The 24001-nt window shown below is 39.9% G+C and overlaps 1 protein-coding gene and 1 long non-coding RNA gene across 2 annotated transcripts in view; one reads left to right on the forward strand and one right to left on the reverse strand.

Moving 5' to 3' along the window:
* Window positions 1-24001, reverse strand: part of STUM (stum, mechanosensory transduction mediator homolog) — a 109173-nt gene that overhangs the window by 15231 nt on the left and 69941 nt on the right. Inside the window, exon 2 of the mRNA XM_072647688.1 lies at window positions 11259-11438. Within this exon, the coding sequence (XP_072503789.1) occupies window positions 11259-11438 (180 nt within the window). The remainder of the gene's footprint in view (window positions 1-11258; window positions 11439-24001) is intronic.
* The window catches only part of LOC140529200 (uncharacterized), a 54696-nt gene that overhangs the window by 7178 nt on the left and 23517 nt on the right, over window positions 1-24001 (forward strand). The window lies entirely within an intron of this gene.

Consider the following 24001-nt stretch of genomic DNA (forward strand, 5'->3'; position numbering starts at 1 on the left):
AAAGCCATCTGTAGCCATGATTGGTGTAGGAGTACATGATCACTCTAAGCATTATCATTTTTTGGCTAACTGTGGGAAATGACCATAAAGTACTGAATCTGATTTTTTTGTGTATAATTGATAAATAAGGTCTAGAAGCAAATGCCCAAAGAAGCTTTCCAACCAAGTTGCTCATAAAAATGGCATTATTAGAATAAACACAGGGTCTCCCAAGGGTTTGAAAGGCAACATAAGGCTACCAAGATGGGAACTCCTAACCTTGATCTATCAAGGAGACATGAAATTCCTAATAAGACATGTGTAAAATGGCAGGAATCAATCAATAAACACTTATTAAGCACCAACTATGGGCAGGCACTGTGCTAAGCTCTTGAGTTAAAAAAAAAAAAAGGCAAAAGACAGCCCCTGCCTTCAAGGAATTTACAATCCAAAAGGAGAGACAAACTGCAAAACAAATAAATACAAAGCATGCCATATGCAGGATAAATAGGAAATCATTGAAAGAGGGAAAGCATTGGAATTAAGAGGGGTTGGGGAAGGCATCCTGTAGAAGGTAGGACTTTAGTTGAGACTCAAACCCAGAAAGATCAGTAGTCAGAGCAGACGAGAGAGAACATTCCATGCATGGGGAACAGCCAGAGAAAATGCCACGACAGGTGGAACAACTACAAAGCCAGCGTCACTGGATTGAAAAGCACAGGTCTTGTATGATTTCTCTTCCTGACTAACTACCCCCTGCTAGTTCAAAGACAGATGTAATTCCACCTGTTCCTCTCTCTTCCTTACTGTTCATCACCCTCACTTTACTTCCAATTTGTTAGACAAAGGAGGGACACAGTAGATGGAGATGGATGGTGCCTTACCTGAAGAGGGTAGCAGAATAGGAACCCCAGGATGGAAAGATTTCTTACTTCATTCATATCACATGGATAGGAACCTGCTTCCCTTTCTATGGGGGAGCTGGAGAGTGATGTGATAAGCAAACCTTGGGCTAGATAGAGCAGCAGGATGGGCTCCCAATCCTGGCCCTGCCACTTACTAGTCATAAGACTATGAGTGAGTCATTTCCCAGACCTAAAACTCAGTTTCCCCATCTGTATAATGAGCAGAAGTGGACTAAATGCTATTAAGGTTCTTTTCATCTCTAATATTCTATTCTGATCTGCAAAAATGAGATTCATATATGGGAATTTTCATCTTTGGCTACCTGCTTCATGGGCAGAAATAGGCTGGTAGATGTTTAACAACTGTCTCTCTGAAGACCATGACACATTTTAGGGTTTAACTTGCATTACTAACATTTTCCCATTATTTTCTTAAATCTAGGCAACCAAAAACTAATAATAAATCAATAATAAATCAAGCCCTTCTATGTAGTATTTGTCGATTCACTCTCCTCTTAGGATTGGCTCCTGTTTGAGGTTGGGAGGAATAAATGAGATCCTGAATGTAAAGCACTTTGTGACTAGGAAATTTTGATGTTGAAAGGATGTAAGGTATATGGTAGGAAGGATACAAGGATATATGGTAGTAGAAAGTAGAGCTTTCTTCCCCTTCCCCCTAAAGCAAACGCAGTCAAATCTAGGAGGGAAAAGAGTTTGGTTTTTCCTCTCCTTCTCACTGACTGTAGGGACCTTAGGTAAGACTTTCATCTCTCTAGGCCTCAGTTTACTCATCTGTCAAAGAAGGGAGTTGCTCCACATGCTCTCCAAACATAATTCTCGAACATTCTGTGATTCTATGAACACTTGATAACTGGGCTAATGGAATTTTGGGAAGCACTGATACCAGATGCCTTATTTTAGAGAGCCTCTTTGGAAAGGATGAGTTCTAGGAACCATGATGGGTTGCTTAATCAATTCCAGAACAAGAGCTCCCAAACAGAAACTTGGTTTGACAAGGAAAGGAAGAAACAGAATAGAAGGAAGGAAAGGGACCAAGAAAGGAAGTGGTTAACAAAGAGAATCTGTCATCAGCAAAAAGTCCAAAAGATCCCTATCTCCTGAGTTTGGGCATTTCCATTGGCTGTCCTTCATGCCTTCCCTGATCCTTAATGCTAGTGCCTTCCCTCTGTTGATTACTTCCAGTCTATCTGCTTATATATCTTGTTTTCAGGTAGTTGTTTCCATGATGACTGTGACCTTGAGAGCAGAGACCGTCTTTTGCCTTTCTTTGTGCAATCCCAATGTTTAGCATAGTGCCTGGCACGTAACTGGCTTAATAAATGCTCATTGGCTGACTGGGAAAATCCTCATGGTTTCTGAAGAATTTGGGGCGTTAATTCTTCTTCTCCTCTCCTGAAGAGCAGGATTAGGAGCATGGTAGATACTCAACTCTCTTCCTGCTCCATCTCCTAGTGAAAAGTTTAGACTACCCTTAAGTCATTGGGCAGATGCCCAACCTCCCCTAGGGCAGGAGTTCAATCTGGTGTACCTGTTCTTAAAATATGTTGCTGTCTATGTTCATAATTGAAGTAAATGCTAAATTTTGGTTAGTGGTTAGTAAAAGTAAAAATGCATTTTCTCCAAGTTCACAGGCCTCCTGAAATTTATCCAAGGCCCCTATGGGATGGGTGGGTGGGTGCAAAGGGACTCAAGAAGCCATGCCTTAGGGAATCTAATTCTGGAGATGAAAAGGCTACTGAAGTCCAAGTCTCTCTGAGAGTTGAATCTTTTTCTTCTCCCTGGATCTCTGCCTTCCCTTTCCATCCCCAATCTGAGTGGTTGCTATAAATACCAAGAGGTCTAAGAGTTTCTTTAGGGTCCTGGGCTTCCAGTCAGTCAACACTAGTTAGGACCTAACTCTCTACTCCTGCCAGATTAACCTTATAGGCAGCTCCACCTCCATTCCCAGGGCCATCCCCCTCTCCCAACCCCCATGAATTTCCAAATAGAGCCCCCAAGCAAGTGATAGGCATTAGTATAGTACACTATTCCAGGAGAGAGTCCATGAGACTCCTTGACTATGGTAAAAGGGTTTCCTTGCCTCTGGTACCCACTACCTACTGCTGTCTCTATTTGTCTGGGTTCCTGACCTTTGACTTCCCTCCCCTTCTGCATCTGTGAGATTTCCTGGTTTCTTCATTCATTCATTCATTCAGCCAACAAGCATTAATTTGGCACCCAGACACTGTGAATACAAAGATTAAAAACAAAGCAATCTTTGTCCTTCATGAGCTTACATTGGGGTGGGAAAGGGAGGGAAGGCAGAGTACAACACATCAACAGATGTCACTATAGAGTCTAAAGTAAATCCAAAGTAATTTTGGTGTGAGGCCAATAATAACTGGGGAGATCAGGAAAGGTCTTGTATATATGGGGGAGGGGTTCTTGAGATTCCTTGAAGGAAAGTAGGGGTTCTAAGAGTTAGGAGTGAGTATTCAAGGCATAGATGCAAAGACACAGAGATAGGAGATGAACTATTGTGTGGGAAATAGCAAATAAGCCAATCCAACTAAAATATAGGGCTCATGAGAAAAAGTAATGGGAATTGAGTTTGGAAAAATAGGTTGGAGTTAGATACGATGGACTTTAAATGCCAAACAGGAATTTGTACTTGATCTTAGAGGTAATGCGGAGCCATTGAAAGTTCTTGAATAGGAAAGTAACATGGTGAAAACCTCTGTTGTAAAGATATCAGTTTGGCAGCTGCTTGGAGGAGGGATTAGAGAAGGATGAGACTGGGGGCAGGGAGAACCATTAGGAGGCTGTTTTCTTTGTTCAGGAGAGAGTCAATGAGGGTTGGGCTCATGTGAATAGAGAGGAGGAGATGGATATTGCACATTGAACCTGTATGAGTTATATGAGGTGAGGGAGAGTGAAGAACACAGGATGCCTCCAAGGATGTAAATATGAATAACTTTTTAGAAGGCAAAGGTTGATGTTGGTAAGGAGAGGAACAATCCTGAAGAAAATGGAGATGCCAAAACAGCCCAGGCACAGATGGGTGAAGGTGCTTCAGGTACAGTGAATTGGGCCACTTTTTGATAACTGTATTTCTGGTGACAGGACTGTTAGAAATACTATTTTTATCATATTTTATAAAAATGCACAGTTTTGTTTTATTGATGGTACCCTCAACACAAGTAGGGGAGGGGTGTGTGTGTGTGTGTGTGTGTGTGTGTGTGTGTGTGTGTGTGTGTGTGTGTGTAGAGGGTGGGAGGAGTGTTGCCTGACCTTGCCCTATGGCATCTGAAACTCCAGATAATATGTGGTTTGATCTTCTGCTTTGCCCCGGAGTGTTCTGGAACACCTTCTGGCTTGTAAAGGACTAGCTAATTTTTTCTTTCTTTGAGTTCATTCTGGTACCCATAAAAGCCCTAGACCCTGTGAGCTTACTGGTTGGATCATTTCCACACTTAAATCTTTATCCAGTTTTTGAAAACTCTATTTAAACTGATCCCTTTTAACCTGCCCCCTAATTTGTTTTGACAGCCCTCTGCCATCCATGACACTGGTCCTACCTCCTTTACTATTACTCCACTCCAACACAACCCCCTATCCCCAACCCCATCTGTCTGTCTGTCTCACCTGCTAGGAGTTGGGTCTAAGACAAGCACTGCACCATGTGATTCTTTCTAAGATGTGTGTATGACTGTGGAAGCAGCTGAGAGGGAGACGAGGGGGTCTGCTCACTGGGCCTTTGACCTCTGACTCCATCTTGATTGTGAGCTGCCAAGTAATTCCAGGTCCATCTTCCTCCCCAGCCTTACATCTGACCTTTGCTCCCAGCATTGCCTTGGTTCCCCGGCTCTAATCTCACATTCCTGATTCCTCAGCCTTCCATGACTCCAAAGCTGACAGCCCTATTTATTGAGCACTGAGAACTTTATAAAGGCATGAAAGACTGGGGCTGGAATACACAGAAAGTGCCTGTGCTAAATATAGTAGAATTTACAGTGTCATGAGTAGGACCCAGGCTTAACTACAGCAGAGAGGATCAGCCCATGCTGATCAGAATGACTGAAGCTGAGCGGGGCTAGTGTGAGAAGACTTCCCAAAGTTGGAGGATGTAGGAACAAAGAGGAAGAATGTTCCTGCCAGGGTAATGTCTGTGCAGACTAATAGGAGGGTCATGCACTGGGCACAGCATTCCAAAAATGCTTGTTTTTGAGCTATTTCTGTCTGTAGCACCATCACTCACCCTGGCTCAAATGTTCATAAGCTCTGAGTTATCTTGGACTCTTCTCTTTCCCTACATATATCTAACTGGTTGCCAAGTCTGACGATCCCACCTTGGCAACATCTCTCAATCTGTCCCCTCTACTCTATTTCCCATGGCTACCAGACTAATGTGGACCCTCCTGGGGACCTATCCTACTGTGACAGTCTCCTAATTGGTTTTTTGACTTTCACTTTGCCTTCTCCAAATCATCCTTCATATTGCTGCTAGAATAACCATTTCTTATGCATAGACTGGTGAGTCAGTCAGTAAACATTCATTAAGTACATACTATGTGCCCAACACTCTGTTAAGTGCTAGGGATACCAAAAAAGGCAAAGGACAGTTCCTGTCCTTAAGGAGCTCATAATGTGACAGGGAAAACAACATGAAAACAACTACGTACAAATAAGGTAGGGGTGGGATAAATGGGAAATAACAGAAGGAGGTCCCTACAATTAAGAGATATTAGGAAAGGCTTCCAGGAGAAGGTAGGATCTCTGACTGCTCAAAAAATCTCCAAAGGCTCCCTCTGGCCTCCAGAGTGAAGTCAGATTGCCATTGCCTGGCATTCAAGGCTCCCCACAATCTGCAACCACCCTACCTAGGCTTCTCTCATCTTGCATTCATCCGTGAGCTCTCTGCTCCAGTCCACCTGGGCTGTTCTTGGACCCCTGACCATACACAATTTCTGTACTTTGTCCCATGTCTGGAATACCTTCTCTTTGCTTTTCACGTGATGAAAGTCTACCCATCTTTAAAAATCTACCTTGCCTCAAATACCTCTGCTCTACAAAGCCTTTCCTGACCCTACTGATCAATAACCACCTTGCCCCTTGGACTGCATGTAGCCTTTTTTTGTTTTGGTGCCTGCCTAGGGCCCTTTTCTGGGTGTATGGATCATGTGCACATGCTTCACTGGATATATCTAATGCACTTAACATTTAATAGTGTGTCTTACAGCTATCTCTGTTGTCACTCATCCCCCTACTAAATAGGGAGATTCCAGAGGACAGAGTCTATGTCTCATCTAAGTTTTGTGACTCCTCCTAGAGTCTGGCACAGTGATCTGCACACAGTAATTTAGGGTGGTGGTGATGGAAGGAAAGCCTAGATTGCACTGTAACCTAGCCAATTACAAAAGGCACAGTGGATGTTGTGGAGACTCATTTTTTATGTTAAAAACTTAAAATTCATAGTTTTGACATGTGAGGCTATTAGAAATCAGTATTGGTTTCTGAGAAGGGGAGTGATACAGAATTTGTCTCTCTGGGACTGAGAAAAAAAAAATTGAATCCATTTTAGTCATGGCAGCCCTTGAAGTAATTGAAGACAACAGTCACATGCTACATGGGCCCCCATCATCCTCATGTCTTTAAACCAATTCTCCCATGGTCAGGTTTTCAGGGCCCTCATCATCCTGGCCATCCTCACTCAGCTTGTTAAAGAAAGCTACTTTACTAACTGGACATGTCAGTTCCTCTTTTTTGAGCCTCAGTTCTCTACTCTGTGAAATGGGTCTAACAAATTTTGTGCTCCTTATGTGACTGGGTTGCTGTGAGGAGAGCATCACGAGCTTCCTAAAATGTGGTGCTATCATCGGAACTGATCACAATATCAATTCTATGTAGAATACCAATGATACTCTGAGGGAGGATGAAACCAGGAAATCTGAGAAATCACAACAAACGGTTAACACATGGGAGGTAGTGATGAGTGTCTCTCTAGATAGGTGGATGGCAAGACATTTTATAATTCTGTTACGACCCTTGTTATGTTGTATGTAAATGGATTCTGAAAAGTTATGTTATAGTATTAGGGTCTGATAATCCTTAATGCTACTGCCTTCTCTCTGTTGATTATTTCCAATTTATCCTGTACATGACTTATTTGTACATAGTTATTAATACGTTGCCTCCCCCATCAGATTGGGAGCTCCTAGAGGGTAGGGACTATTTTTACCTTTCTGTGTATTCCCAGTATTCAGCACAGTGCCCAGCACAGAGTTGAGTCATTTTTCAGTCATGTCCAACTCTTCATGAACCCAAATGGGGTTTTCTTGGTAGAGATACTGAAATGGTTTGCCATTTCCTTCTCCAGCTCATTTGTTTTTTAACAGATAAGGAAACTGAGGCAAACAGTTAAGTGACTTGGCCAGGGTCATACAACTAGTTAGCATCTGAGGCTGGATTTGAACTCAAGAAGGAGTTTTCCTGACTCTAGGCCTGGAGCTCCATCCAGTGCCCCATCTCAACAGCCGTGGCACAAAGTAAATGTTTAATAAATGTTTATTGATTAACTAATGAGAGGAAGCTTGAATGTACTAGATAGAGTGCTATATTTGGATTCAGGAAGACAAAGCTACAAATTCTACCTCTAATGACATGACTTGCACTTGACTTTGTTTTGAGTGAGGGAGGGCTGTGCAGGTCACCAGCCACTGACCACAGGCGATTACTCTCTGAGACTTTAAGTCCCTCCCTAAGACTCTGAGTTATAAATGAGTAGAGATCCGCCTGAATGAAAAGAAAATTCTATACGAAAGAAAGCAAATATGTTGATGTATGGTTTGATAAGCTTGGTTTTCTGAATTTCAGAAAACATTTTTCCATTCAAACCAAATTTATAGTTCATCTTGTTTACAGGATGGTTGCTATGAGCCCATTTGTTGCCAATTATAAATAACAATGCTCTAGCTTCAAAGGGCAAAAAGCTAAGTTTAAGGGAGAGGGAAATTACTGCCTTCTGGTTGGAAAAAAAAAAAAGCCATAGTATTTTGTGCTGGCAAAGAAGTGCTTTTTGGGTTTTATTTCCCCCCTTTTTGGGGTAATTCTTTGGACACAGCATCAGGAAAAGAAAAAAAAAAAACTAAGAGCTGAAGACCAGAAATCTGGCTCTGTCGGTTTCTTCCTTATACTAGGAGATAAAGAACACTTGGACATTTAGGTAATGAGAATGGGGAGTACTAAGGAGCCAGTGACAGTCAAAAGATTCTTTCATGGTAGAAAATAGAAGATTTTATCATAGCATCAACCCACTTTAAAATACCAGAGGACTTGAATACGCCCAGGAAGGACTTTTCACTCAGCAGAATGCCTGGCACATAGAAGACATTAATAAATGTTTGTTGATTGGTTAATTGATTAAGGAAAAGATTTTGATCAGTTTTTTTCAAATGTTTATTCAAGCCTAGGGAGAAAGCCAGATTGAGATGGTAATTAAAAATAGTTAAGGATTAATCAGAAAAGTATGTAATTATACCTCTTTTCTTTTTTAAAAAAATGCCCATTTAAAACATTAATGATAAGCAATATTGATTAATATTTATCTTTAGATGTTTTCAAGAGTTATATTTTTACAAAAACAAACAATACCTCATATTCAAAACCATAATTCAGTGGAAAAGCATCTAATTTCCTTTTCTCAGTTAAGCATGACAATGAAAAGCCTGGCTGTTCAGACAATTAAGTCACCGTAAAAAACCCGTAATTCACCTGGTGATATAATAGCCTAATTACATGCAAAGTTCCCAGGAGGAGAGAAACTATGTTGAATGTTGGTTTTGCACATTTGAGCCTATAAGGTGATGGCAAAACAACTAAAGCTGTCACAGAAAACAAGCCATAATAATAAAAAAGTGAAATATATAATCTACTGGGCTTTCTGATAACTGCTCTGAAAGAAATCTCTAAATCAGTAGATCTTAGCAGGAGCTTTATAATGGTTCACAAAAGTCCTCTAGATCACCTGTCAAATATTATCCTTTAGTACTAATGCTTATAAGACAACCATGTGTATGCTTCTGTTTCTGGCCAAAATTAACCATTTATTTACATTATTCAATTTAAAAAACCCAGATATTTCATTGGCATCACATCAAAAGCAATTCTCCTCTCTGAGACTTGTCAGTCTTTCCATTCATCCTGATGAAATGTGTATGTGTGTATTTTAATGGAATGAAGTAGGAGAAAAGTAGTTGTTCCCATTAAAGAGATTCAGAAACTCAACAAATTTTCAAACTAGTGTTTTAAATGTTAAAAGATGCTTTTAGATATAGGCTCTTGTTTCTCCTTTGAGCTTTGCTGGAAGTTTCTCTAGTTCCTGACATTTGAAAAGTCTATTCTATTAATCTCCAATTAGTATAGATAAAGTTAAAGTCCTACATTTGGGTTAAATAGTAAATTGCACAAATACAGGATGGGGAAGATGTCACTAGATGGTGCCTGTAATAAAGATCTTGAGGTCTTAGTAGACTGCAAGCTCAGTGACTTAACAATGTAATGTAATATCCAAGAAACTGAATATAATCTTAGGCTGTATTGAGAGAGCCATGGTGTCCAGAACGAAGTGAGTGATTCTACTTCTGTATTCTGTCCTGATCAGGACACAACCGGAGGATTATATTTAACTCCAGAGTCTAGAGTAATAGAAAGAATATTGACAAATTAGAATGCATCCAAAGGCGGTGACCAGGATGAAAAGAGGACTGGAGACCACACCATATAAAGTTCAGTTGAGGGAAATTCAAAGTCTGACCTTTGAAACAAAAGGTCTAAGGAGCACATGATAGGTCTTCAGGTATTTGAAAGGTCATTATGTGGAAGAAGCATTATTAGGCTTGTTTTGCTTTTCCCTAAAGACAGGCATGTGTTGAAATCAACTCATACCATCTACCATTTGTAAAATTTTCAGTGTGAGCCTTTACATCTTGGAAAATGCCACAAACCAGGGCTTGATTTATTGCTGATTATCTAGACTTAAGAAAGTGATGGAGAAATATTAACAATGCATAATAAACTGTGTCAATAATTAAATTTAATGATAATAAACTTAAAAGTGTGTTCTGCTTTGGAAAGCTGGTTGTTAAACATTCACCAACATACCTTTGTCTAAAGAGCAGGACAAAGAACAATGAATAAAGTGTTTAAGGAAGTAGAAGTTAAAATACAGAATAGGCTTCCTTTAGAGGTAGTGAATTCCTAGTCACTGAAGGTCTTCAAACAAAGTATGGATGACCAATGGTTGAGGATATTATAAGAATATTCCTCAATGGGCATGGGTTGGAGTAAATGACTTCTCACCTTCCAACTCTGAGTTTTTATGAGTTTACTCTCTACATTGTCTAGATTTTCCTCGCTCAAGTGTGTGCCCTGTACTTTCCCTGCTCTGTTGAGTTTTTCTTTCATATTAAGTATTAATCATATTCACTTAGCTGATATTTATGAATGGCTTTGTTTCTTTAGATATGTTCATGTTTCCTCACCTTTTTTGTTTTAACCTAGAATCTATGCACTGACTCTTATGTAGGCATGTCATACAGACTACGGTTGCCATATTATTTCTTCCTAGACATTGTTAGTTCACCTGTGTGATCATCATTTTTGTGACTCACTACATACAGGAGGACCTTCTTTCCAGAGGTCTTTTCCTGTCAATCAACCCTGACCACATTTTCTCTAAGCTCCCAGCTCAATTGTATAAAGTAAGACATAGAGACTGAGATCCCTTGAGCTGTCTAGGCGATCAACTCACCTCTTCTCACTCCCCCTGACTAAGGTTGATAGCAGTACCCATACATCCTAGATGAGACCTGATTTTTCCCATCAACTCAGATGTCCTTAGGGAAGGGATTATCTGAAACCAACTTATCATATTTTTTCCATTACAGAATCTTTCTGCATGTATTGATGCTCTAGCATGCTGATCGTTCTTGCCAAGGGGAAACAAAAAGACATTCGGTAATGGGTGAGAAGGGAAGGCTGGTAATGAATGGAAATATTGGTTGATATCTGTTCTATTCTAGCCTCAGAGAAAATGGGGAGAAATCCATCAACAATAAAGTGTTTCCTGGAAAGCCCATAGAGTGTCCTAATCTTACATGAGCATTGTATTGGAATAGGGCAAATAATTCCCTGAGGAGAACACCAAAGCTCCTGGCAATTGTGGACTGGTCCGTGATTTCAAATCTTTTCTGGTCAAATTCCCCACACTTCTGTCTGTCCGCTGGTCTCCCGACCCTGTGTCTTCTTGACTAGATCCTTATGCCAAGAGGTTTGAGAGAGAAGTGGGGGAGATGTGGCTGATTATAAGTTACTTACTGGCGAGAATGACCATATCCATTCCCCAGAATATACTCATGATCCAGCCCACCATCACAATGGCTGTCAGGATCTGAATGAGAGCTGCAGCAATATTCAACCAGAAGACACAGCACATGTGCCTGTCGGGGAGGTCAGTCCGGGCTCCACATAGCACAGTGAAGGCAGAGACAAAAGTACCTGAGAGAAAAAGAAACTATGAGTAGTCCATTTGCAGTACAGATAGTTCTCACTTTACGTGAATTTGCATCACGCAAATTTGTCTTTACATAAAGAATTCTGGAAGAATTCCACTTCCAATTCTGATTTTAAAATTGTTCAAGTATCAAGAGAGGCTAATAGTGAAGATATTAAAGCTTTCTTGCAAAAAATAATAATTAAAAATAGATTAAAAAAAAGAAAGTCCCTATTTGCCAGAGCAAATCTTTAATGTAAATGAAACTGACCTATTTTATCAAAGAGTGGCATCTCGAACCTACATCTCAGTGGAGGAAAAAACTATGCCAGGGCATAAAGCTTCAAAATATAGTTACTCTTCTGCTTGGAGGGAATGCATCTGGGACTTGCAAATTAAAACCTGTTCTCCGGCACCACTCAGAAAACCCCAGAGCATTGAAAGGAATTGGCAAAGCAACATTTCTGCTAACCCAAAGGCATGGATAACCCTTCCCATCTTTGAACAATGGTTTATATACTGCTTCCTTCCTGAAGTCGCAAGAAGTTTTGTAATGATAATGACATTCCTTTCAAGATTCTACTATTTTGGAGAATGCCCCAGGTCATCCTCTCCCTATGAATGATTTTTATGAAAACGCTAAAGTGTTCCACCTTCCCTCTAACACTACCTCATTATTACAACCTATGGATCAGGAGTGATGGAAAATTTTAAGATAAATCATTTACTTAGTACATTTGCCCAAGTAATTGCAGCTTTGGAGGCAGAAAAGGACTTGCTACTGAGAGATTTTTGAAAGTCCTTTAATATTTACCATGCAATCTGGAATATTGCTAAGGCAATATTGGGAAGATGTAACAGAAACAGGTATGAAGAGAGTTTGGCAAAAAGTGTTTCACAATTAAGTGTGCAACAAGATTGTAAAATTAACACAAGAATTGGAGCTAGAAGTGAATGAGAATGACATGGACAAGTTCATGGAGAAGAACAGTCCTAATGGGGATCTTATCGAGCTACTAGCTGCAAAGATTGCAGAAGAAAAAAGAAAGCTTCAGAACCCAAGGCTGAAGAAAGGTCTGCAACAAAACAGCCAGCAGAAGCATTTCATCATTTGGGTGAACTTTTAAAGATAGATCGAAATGATCCAAGATTTTTAAAAGTTCACACACTAGTTGAGGATAACATTGCTTGCTATTGTCAGATATACAAAGGAAAAAATGTCCAAATGTCTCTGGATAGTTTCACAAATAAGTTGCACAGTCAACCGCCAGTGATAAAGGTTGGAAGCGGTGGATAAGGAAGGGACAACATGCTGCATATCCATGCTAACTTTATGTACAGTACTGTGCATACTTTATCACTAATTTTACCTTCCATTTCATAATTCTATTTATTATGGTACAGTATTTAATATGTCTGCATTTTAGTAACTTTTATGATTTGCACAGAGGTACTGTTTTGTACATGCTTTTGTTATAATGGGCTAAGTGGGGGTGGGTGAGTAGGGGCAAATTTGCACTACATAAAAATTATTTTATGTAGAGGTGGAAGGATAGACTTCCATAATGCAAGAACTATCCATATTTAGGGTGTGACTCCTTCCGCATTGTCATTGCCAGCTAAGTCTAAGTTAATTCCTTAAAGTCATTTAGTCTGAAGACCAGTTCACTTTGTAACACATTTGTTACTAAAACCTGTATTTCTAATATAAAGTCTTATCTAATTTCTAGCATTTCAAATATGGCAAATGGGAAGATGAGAACAGATTGGATTGCATTTGAGAAATTGTGCAATACTTTTAATGACCCCAAAATGACTACCTAAAAGAAGCAGCCATATTTTTAAAATATCATTATACCTATGCAGTACACGATAATACAATCTGAAGGGCTAAAGGTGCACGTCACTCAATCAGTTATGGAGAAGCTGAGAGTGAGTGTGCATTGGCTATAGCATATTAGCAATGATAATGGGGAAAAAAAGAAAAGAAGCATAAACTCTATTTTTCAAGAAATATATTTACTGAAAAATGTGAGCCAGTCACATGATAGGAGTGAGGGATGACCAATGGATAGTCCATGTGCACCAATGGTATTTACAAAATGCTAAATGACCCAGTGAGAAGTCCCCAGTATGTTGGGAAGAATTCCTGTAGTATATTTCCTCTGTGGAAATGGACAACAGTCACATAGGATGACAAAAGAGACTACTCATACTAATAAAGTGACATTTGTGGCAGTAGATGGAACTCTGGGCCTGGAGTCAGGAAGACGAGTTCAAATCTAGCTTCAGACACTTAGTCGTGTGACTCTGGACAAGTGATTTAACCTGTTTGCCTTAGTTTTCTCATTTGTAAAATAAGAATAATAATACCACCTATCTCCCAGGGTTGTTATGAGGGTCAAGTGGATAATATTTCTAAAGTCCTTTTCAAATCTTAAAGCTCTATAGAAATGCTAGTGTTCCAGCCTTGGAGTCAGGAAAGTTCAAATTGAAATCCTACTTCAGATGCTTACTAGCTGTATGACCATGGGCAAGTTTTTTAACCTCCCTAAACTTCACTTTCCTCATCTGTAAAATGAGGATAATTACTGCATATATCTCATTGGGTTGTTGTGAAGTTCAAATGAAATAATCCATGTAAGGTGCTTTACAAACTTGAAAGTATTTTATATGCCATTATTAACAAATAATTCATGTAGGATTAGATAATTAGCTCTCACTAACGATTTTTCTTTTTTCCTTTTTCATTATATCTGCATCATGACATAAGTTTAGTTTCAATTTTGCCCATTTCTGAGCACTTTAAGGGATTTTTAAAGTCAGTTTTTCTTAGCCTGCTTTCCTTATACATTTCTTATTTTTAATAAAAAGTATTCTTTACAGGACCAGAAAACTAGAAAGAAGTTTTGAGATGATCTCACCCAATCCCCTCATTTTATAGAAGAAGAAACTGAAGCCGAGAGGTGCATTGTACTTGTTCAAGGCAGAGCTGGACCTTGAATCCATGTCTTTTGACACCAATGCCAATATCCTTTCCACTACTCCAAAGATGATTTTAGCCCATTTAGCCCAAGAAACTGTATTTTTTTAATCTGTTGATTGAAAGAAAGCCTGACATAGTAGACAGAGAAGTAGGTTTGGAGTCAGAAGACCTAGGTCGAATTCCCTGTTCTGCTTTATATTAACTAACTATGTCACCCTGAGTAAGACCCTCATCCCTCTGGGCCTGAAGCATTCTCTGGGCCAGTTATGGGAAATGAGTGGGAATAAGGAATCAGCTGGAAAGGCCTGAAACCCAAGTTTGTCCTCTTCCTGCTTCTTTCTCATAAACATTCTTGCTAAAGGGTGGTGTGCTTACAATGGACACCAGACACTGCCTGTTCTACCTCTCTGGATTTGGTCCACCATGCCCTAGAACAAGGACCATGCCCCCTTTTCATCTTTCTTTTATGGCTTGTCCATCCCCTACTATAATGTAAGCTCTGTGAGGACAGAGTTTTTTTTGGCTTGCTTTGGTGTTCCCAATGCTTTGTACACTTTGTACGTATCAAATACTTAAGAAATGCTTCTTGACCTGACTTGCCTTGACCAAATGACCTAGAGACTTAAGGATGATACAAAACCCACGATCCTTCCTAGTGCTGCTTCATGTTGATAAAGCTCTCCTACCTAGGTAGAAGGGGAGGACACACCAACCCACACACATCCCATTCTTCTTTTCCTCCAAGTTGTGTGTTGTTGACTTGAAAAGTTTGCTAAAGAAAAGGCAACAGGCTAGATGCATACATTTTATGATTTAATTAATTAATTCCCTTTAAAGAAAACTGTAGCATAATGCATTATGGAGTCAAAATTATCTGACTATCTGGTACAGAAATCTTCTGGTTTATATGCATTTTACCGTGAGAAAGGAACTCTCTTAGTTTGACAAATTGTAAATTTAGTAAGACAAGACAATTAACAAAGCAATGTCAGTTGGGATTTATGATTCCAAGCTGTGTGAATTTCCTTTCTGTAGTATATGTCTCTGTGACATAAGATAAGAAGGAAATCCCACCACTCTAATGGCAGGCCTCCTGTCCTAAACAGGTACTTGAAATAGCTGACACAGGAAAGGATACCTTTAACAAAGGTTCAATTAAAATGACAACCCAAGATATCTGTTTTTTTTTTTTCCTTATCACTAACAGCCAGGAAAAGGGTCTCCCAAGGAAGTTACTAAGTCAGCCTCATTTGCTTCCTGACACCAAAAGGCATTCTCTGAGTTTTCTTAAGATAACAAAGGAGACTATTAGGTCCAGACTTTTCTTAATTCAAGCTTTGACCCTTATTAAAGTCCAAAGTTTATATTAAATATTATCAGTGTCTATTTGGTAAAGGCAAAAACGAGAACTCTTTAACCAAAAGCAATTTTTGTAAGACTTGCTGGGAAGGCTTCAGACCATGTAGTCAGGGAAATGTGGGTTCCAGCTCTACCCCAGGCATATATGTGTGACCCTATTACTTAACTTCTTAGTGTTTTATTGTTATTCAGTCATTTTTCAGTCACATCCTAATTTTCATAACCCCATTTGGGGTTTTCTTGGCAAAGATACCAAAATGGTTTGCCATTTCTTTCTCCAGTTCCTTTTACACCTGAAGAAACTGAGGCAAATAGAGTTAAGTGACTTGTCCAGGGTTACGCAGCTAGTAAGTGTCTGAGGCTGGATATGAAGTCAGGTCTTCCTGGCTCCAAGACCAACAATCTTTCGACTGTGTCACCTAGCTGCCCTCTCAGTGTTTTAGGCAACTGTGCACAGAAGGTACAGATCTGCGTTAGTAGAGGGAGTTTGCTTGTTCTGAGTTCCTTATACCAATGAAATCATAGTCTAGTTCCCCTCCCCCTTCTTCGCCCTATGTGGGGGCATAATTTATTTCTGAAAAAGGGAAGAACAATTAAGTTGATATGCTGCATAAACTTCACACCTACTGAGTACCTAGCAAGACATGACTTGGTTGCTAGAATTCTATATCAAAAGTTTTCTTTCTTTCGTGGAGTGACAGATGACAAATTCTCACACTACAAATACAGACCTCAAAATATCCTGCAGAACTCCACAAAATAAGCTGTCCTGGAACCTCACCACGATCACAGACTGAACTGTTGCTTGCAATTTTCCCAAACTTAACACTGACTCATAAAAACTGAGGAACAACATTTTGAATAGATGTCACCATCTCAGAGACTCATATTATACAAGCTACATGGAATGAGGAGCTTTGAAAATATGCAACTTGTCCAAAAAGATCAAAATCAGGGGAAAATAGGACAAAGTCTATATCATCTCTCTTGTTCTGTCTGCTCCTAGAATTATGTTAGGGATGCTTTAAGTGAGCCTAGAGAGGATGATGACCCACCCTAATACTGTTACTCAGCTATAAAAAGCAATTATCTATCAGTCTATGCAAGAGTATACAGAATATTGAATATAAAGGAAAAATAGTAGCATAGCTACATGTCTCAGGACGAGTACTATCTGAATAACATAAGGAAAGAGAAGGAAGGAAGGAAATTAGTGTTTATAAAGCAGGTACTGAGGATACAAATACAGGGAAAAAGAAACACAGTTCCTTCTCTCAATGAGCTTACCTTCTAATGGGGAAGACAACACACAAAAGGGAGCTGAAAAGGCGGAGTAGGTTGGGGAATGAAGGTCCTCATCTGCTCCTCATCTTGTAAATGAAATTGTGTTATTTGCATCAGACCCTGGAACACTGAAGAGTCTCTTAGATAAGATCTGTAACTACTCAAAAGAGTTTGCTTAACTATCCAGACAAGAAAAATCAAGTGGATACCAAATGGCTATTGTTCAGATGGTATTATGTAGTTAGAAAACTTATATAGATTGCCTATACACACACATATATATGTATGTGTGTATATATATGTATATATATACATAATATATGTAATATTATACATAACATATGATGCATGATAGTATACAAAATATTATAACAAATATATGTAAAAAGTTCCAGGATGAGAAAATAGTACAGGCATGATTTTGAAAATAAATGTGTGTATATGTAGGCGCACGCACACATACACACACACACATTGGACTGATATTGACTGCAGAATGATTAGCCCAGAATTAAACAGGAGGAGGAGAGCCATCTATGTTGCCTCTGGGAAATTACAAAGTTCTTTTAATGATCCCAAAGTTCCCTCTGAAAAAAGGTCCACATTTTTAATATCAGTTTTCATCTATTTTGGCAGAGGCATGCTGAAGCTAGCTCATACAGGTTCCTGAGCTGATGGTTAAATTTTTAACGTGAGCATTTTGTTGTTGCTGAGTCATGTCTGACCCTACGGAAAGCCATGACTTTTGGTTTGTTTGTTTTTTGGCAAAGATGTTGGAGTGTTTTGCCATTTATTTCTCTAGTGTATCCCCATTTTACAGATGAGGAACTGAGGTAAATGGAGGTTAAGTGATTTGCCCAGGGTTGCCCAATTAGAAAGTGTCTAAGGCTGGCTTTGGACTGAGGTCTTCCTGACTCCAGGTCCTGTGGTCTATCTGCTGTACCACTTAGCTACCACTGAGCATTTACAGCTCAGAAAATGACAAATGCTACACATCAGGGCTGGATTTATTATTTTGTTGATTTCTGTACTCAAAGAGATGGGGAAAATGTTAAAGCAAATTAAACTTAAAAATGTGTCAAGTATACATTTTTTTCCCCTGGAAAGATGATTATTAAGCATTTACCATCACACACCTGATTCTACTTCAGTTTCCAAAGAATTCATCCAGAAGACACTGGAGTGTGGGCAAATGATAGGTGTGAAGAAGCAATACCTTCCATGCAAGGAATCACAAAAGAGACTCAGAGTAGAGGATATCACCAAAGAAGCGTTTGGGAGAAAACTTATGATGGCTTGACACTGAGCAAGAGTGAGAGACAACAGGTAGAGAGCCTATGTACTCTGTTGTATCCTCTAGATGTGGAAAACAAGAAAGGATCCCAGTATGTTGGGTAATTAATTTGCTACCCCACATGGCAAACTGATAGGAAGATGAAGACAAGTGTCACAAAGGATGGGCAACCACGTTAGTCAATCAAGAAACATTTCTTGGGGCAGCTGGAGGGCACAATAGATAGCTCACTGATCCTGAAGTCAGGAGGACCCAAGTTCAAATCCAGACTCAGACATTTACTAGCTATGTGACCCTGGGCAAATCACTTTACCCCAATTGCCTCAAAAAAACCCCCAGAAAACATTTTTTAAGCCTCCGCTCTAACTCCAGGCACTGTGCTAAATGCTAGAGAATCCAAAAAAAGAAAGAAAGAAAGAGAGAGAAAGAGACAGAAGACAGTCTCTTCTTTCAAGGAGCTCACAGTCTAATGGGGGAGATAACACACAAACAACTATGTGCAAACAAGATACATACAAGATAATTTGGAGACAATCAACAGACTAAGTTTCTGTAGAAGCTACATGGAAGTAAACAAAGACCTTCATGCCCTCAAGGAGCTCAGAACCTAGTGGGAGAGACACAAAAAGAATAACAATATATCATAAATTTAGAGCTGGAAAGGGATTCTCATTAGCTCATTTTACAGATGAGGAACTGTAGGTCCAGTGGGGCAGAATTTGAACCTAGGGCTTCCAGATTCCATGACCTGCTCTCTGACCACTACTGTATCACAGGTAAATCACATATGTATAGGCATTTATATTTCAAATGTTTGGCAATTGTTAGCATTTTACTCTGCCTGAAGTTTGGCACTACGTTATTTGTGGGGAAAAGGTTTATTAAAGAAATTAAAAGTGTTAGTAATTACTTTAACCTACAAAGAGACACCAGATTTGAAAGATTTTAACACATTAATTGTTTCCTTTCACGTTGATGCTCCTAATTTTAAATGTCTTAGCTATTCGTTAAAGCAGAGCCATCCTGACCTCTGGTTGTTAATGGTTCAGTAACGAGTGACAATGTATTTGAAAATAATAAAACTGCATTTCTTCTAAAATGTGCTAGAACTCTGACTTTTCACAGATTCTGATGGTTTCCCTCACAAATTAATCAGTGCTGAATTACCAAGGCCTGACTGCCTAGGGGAAGAAAAGGTGCCAAGGACTTCTTACACATCGTTTTTGAGCTAATACTAAAAAAGGGATGTATTCCTATAGCATTTTAAAGTTTGTGAAGATCTTTCTTCACACTATCCGTGGAGGGAGAGGAGGTGATTAGTTCATCTTTACAAAGGAGATAACTGAGGCTGACAGGTGAATAACTTGCCCATAACTAGTAGGTGTCAGAGGTGTCATTTGAGCTGAAGTAGTCCTATCTTGAAATACAGGATTCGGGATACTGCTATATTTTGGCATTAAGTCTCTACTAGGTAGCACAGTGGATAGAATGTCAGGCCCGAAATCAGGAAGACTCATCTTCATGAGTTCAAATCTGGCCTCATACACTTCCTAGCTAAGGGACCCTGGGCAAGTCACTTAACCATGTATATCTCAGTTTCCTCATCTGTAGCTGGAGAAGGAAATGACAAACCATTATTTCCAAGAAAACCCCAAATGCAGTCACAAAGAGTTGGACACAGTTGAAACAACTGAACAAACAACAAAGACAAGGGAGTTGGATGAGATTACAGATCTGGAGATAGAAAGAACCTAGGGATCATCAATTCCAATCCTTTCTTCTATAGTTAGGAAAATTAAGGTTCATAGACATCAACTGACATGCCCAAGGTTGCACAGGTATGGGATTCAAATCCACATCTTCTGGCTCAAAAAATTAACACTCCTTCAAGATTGTTTTCAGCTCAACTATTCTATAACTCTCTACTAGTGGGCACCAGGATCTTACTCTCATCAAAAGACCTCCATGAATAGGTCTGCCAGTGAATTCAGCATTTCATCCCTATGATCCACTTCACTCCCCAGAAAAAGGTGGAAAAGACCATATTCCTTCATCAGTCTATCAGAACCAAGGTTGGCCATCGCAATACATCTGAATTTGGCTGCCTTTTATTTTTATTTTCACATATATGATTGTAGTCATTATCACAGAGACAGCTAGGTAGTGAACAGGATAAGGCATTGGACTTAGAGTCAGAAAGATCTGAGTTCAAATCCTCAGACATTTACTAGCTGTATAACCCTGGTCAAGTCACTGAATTTCTGTTGGCCTCAGTTTCCTCAACTATAAAATGAGAATTCTAATAGCACCTACCTCCCAGGATTGGGAGGATCAAATGAGAAATTGTTTGTAAAGCACATCGTACAATACCTGGCATTGAATTAATGCTTGTTCCCATTCCCCTAATCATTGTGTGGTTTGTTCTCCTGGTTCTGATTCACTTCATTTTGCTTCCCACCAACATGACCTTTTTGTTCAAGGTACAGACAGGTAGTTAGGCAAAACAGACAGTGGTCTTTATTTTCTCTTTCTGGGAAAAAGTCAGCTTCTGTTTCCTGTGAATTTTCAAGAGTATTTGACAGTTTTAAGAAATTCCTCTGGGAGGATTTACAAAGTGAGAGAAACAAGCACCTGACGAATATTCCATTAATGTGCAGACCGGAATGGAAAACTCAGGGGATGGGTGTTCAAAGACAGATCCTGCTTTGGTGGAACATTGCTGAGATCCTGGTGAATGGGAAAGCTCTTGGGCTGACCATGAACTCCAGCATTAGCTAGCCAATCAATCCTTCAGTTAATCAACAACCATTTATTAAGTGCCTACTATATGCCAGGCATAATACTACACCCTGGGAGCACAAGATTAAAGTGAAATGGTCCTTTTATAGGAAACAATATATAGATATAGAAGTAGGTGAGGAGAATGTCCAATAAATAAGATGTTGTTCTTCTGAGCATGTGTGGATATTCTCTATTACCTCTCCACTTAATGTGTCCTGAACAGAGGTATTTTGGTTGGCTGCTTAGGTGGAATGGAATACATTCAAAAGGCTATGATGGAGAAACTATATCTGCCCACTGTTGGCCATGAGGCACTAAAAGACAACTTTCTGAATTCTGGAGGGTGGGAGAAGGAAGCAGCAGCATTCTTCCCCTCACCAAGCTGGCTGGCAAGCACATGGAGTCCTGGGCAAGGGGCTGCCTGCCCTTGTTGTTTTCTTTCCTTTGATTTAGGGTGTTGTGAAATTTCCAGAGTTCAGAAGAGTCACAGGAAAGAATACACCAACAGCAGAAACCCTGTCTCAGACACAGGCTGGCCTAGGAGGCCATTTGTTGGTTGATGGTAAGAAGGGCACTCTCACTTCCTCCTAGCCCTCAGAAGCTCAGAGAATCACCATTATAGCTCAATGGCCAGCAGGAAGGAAATAGAGAGCTTTTCTCCTGGAGCCATTTAGAAATACTCTCAGTTAAGGCTCAAAAGTCAACCAAAAAGTATCCTCTTCACCTCCAGGAAGCAGGTAGGAGATAGTCACAGAATGCCTAATGCACATTCTGAAGACTGGGCCCTCATTGGCCAGTCCCTCCAGTATAAGCACACACACACACACACACACACACACACACACACACGCACACATTTATATACACACATACATATACACACATACTTATGACAATGCCATTTTAAGGGGTGCCAGCAGCTAAGGGAGTCAGAAAGGGTTTCATGCTATATTCAATAATGCAAGTTTTATGCCATCTTTATAACAGCTGACATTGGTATAATGCTCCAGGAGGTAGATGAGGAAACAAACTCAGAGTGGTTAAGTGACTTAAGGGGGCTCAGATAACATGGGAGAACTGGGACTCTGTTCCCACCACTACACTATATATTCCTTCCCAGAATCTAGATAATGGTCTCATTTCTCAAAATCAATTTTTTAGTTTAAAGGGCCCTGGGTTGGACATTAGGAGTCAATGGTAAAGTCAATCAACCAATCACTCAATTAATCAATCAACAAGTATTCTCTGAGTGGCTGCTAAGGGACCAGCCCTTCAAGACTTCAAACCACGTTAATTTCTCCTCTTACAAATCCCACTTCCTCCACCTGAGCAGGTATAAAACAGATCCCTGTTGATTCTGGACTTTTGGCACAACCAACCGTATCTTTAAGCCCTCTCTAGGTGATTGGTAAGCATCTCTGTCCCATGGGCCACCCCATCTAACTCTGCCCAAGATGTTGCAAGAAGAAATACAATATTTCACAGCCAACTTCCTTTGTGAAAGAGCACCAGGGGACTAGTTAGTACTTGCAGACAAACCTAAGGACCCTCAGGGAGGTTGTGGGGGATTATTTCCCCCACCTACCTCTCAGCAGAGCGCCTCTGGATGATGTCATTACTGCCCAGCTGGGCAGCTGGGAGGAATGACACTGACCTGAATCTCGCTCTTGGAGTCAACAGGGCTCTGTGACTTGAAAATCATCAAATAAAGCTACTATTTTATAGAAGGGGAAACAGGTGAGCAGACCCAGAGAGAAGACAGTGGTAGAAGGAATAGTGGATTTTCAAAGGACCTGGGTTTGAATTCTGAATCTCTAGATTTGGAAGGAAAAGACAAGTTTGACTTTTACCTTGCTATTTACTATCTAGGTGATCTTGAACAAGTGACAGAAACTATAAGCCTCAGCTCCCTCATTTGTAAAATGAAAAAAATTTTTAACTAGATGATCTCTAAACTCCTGTCCAGTCCTATATGGATCCTCTAATCCTATGATATTTGAGTTTATCATTCCTGTGTTACCTTGGGTAAGTCATCCTTTCCCTCATCTATAAAATGGGGAAAGAGGAATAGGAATGAACCAGATAACTTAACAGGTAATGTGGTACAGTTTTGAATGTGGTATAGTTGAAAGAGCACTGATTCTAGAGTTAAAAGACTTGGGTTCAAATCCCACCTCTGATTCCAAGTGGCTGTGTGTACGTGGAATACTAGAGGTGTGTTGGCACTGACTTGAGAGAACTGATGATTAAATTTTCAGGGTGAGGATTTACACCTCAGAAATCAACAAACGCTGCAAATCAGGGTTTGAGTTATTGTCTTATTGATTGTCTCAACTAAAGAAAATGATGGAGAAAATGTTGATAATTATAAATTAAACTTGTGTGTCAGCATTTTGGCTGGAGGGGTGGAAGGTGGGGTGGGGAGAGCCAGTTAAACCTTTACCAGCACACTGCCAGCCCATTTCCAGAAAACATCCTGAAGGGCAACTTTCTTTTTGGTTGGCACATCTTCCTCAGACGTGGCTGGTGGGTAAGGATGAGGTGTCCTTGATATAAGGATTGAGTTGGGAGAGCTCTAGATTCCACTCCAAATGTATGGCTGAAAGACATTCCAGGTACAGTAGTCTAGGGAGCCAATTCCATGGTGAGTTTTGTGGTTATTATTGTTCAATTATGTCTGAGTCTCTGTGACCTAATTTTGGGGTTTCCTTGACAAAGACACTGGAGTGGTTTGCCATTTCCTTCTCCAGTTCATTTTACAGATGAGGAAACTGAGGCAAACAGGGTTAGGGTCACACAGCTAGAAAGTGTCTGAGGTCAGATTTGAACTCATGATAATGAGTCTTCTTGATTCTAAGCCCAAT

Source organism: Notamacropus eugenii, chromosome 2 (genome assembly GCF_028372415.1).
Source record: "Notamacropus eugenii isolate mMacEug1 chromosome 2, mMacEug1.pri_v2, whole genome shotgun sequence".
NCBI classification, from domain to species: Eukaryota; Metazoa; Chordata; class Mammalia; order Diprotodontia; family Macropodidae; genus Notamacropus; species Notamacropus eugenii.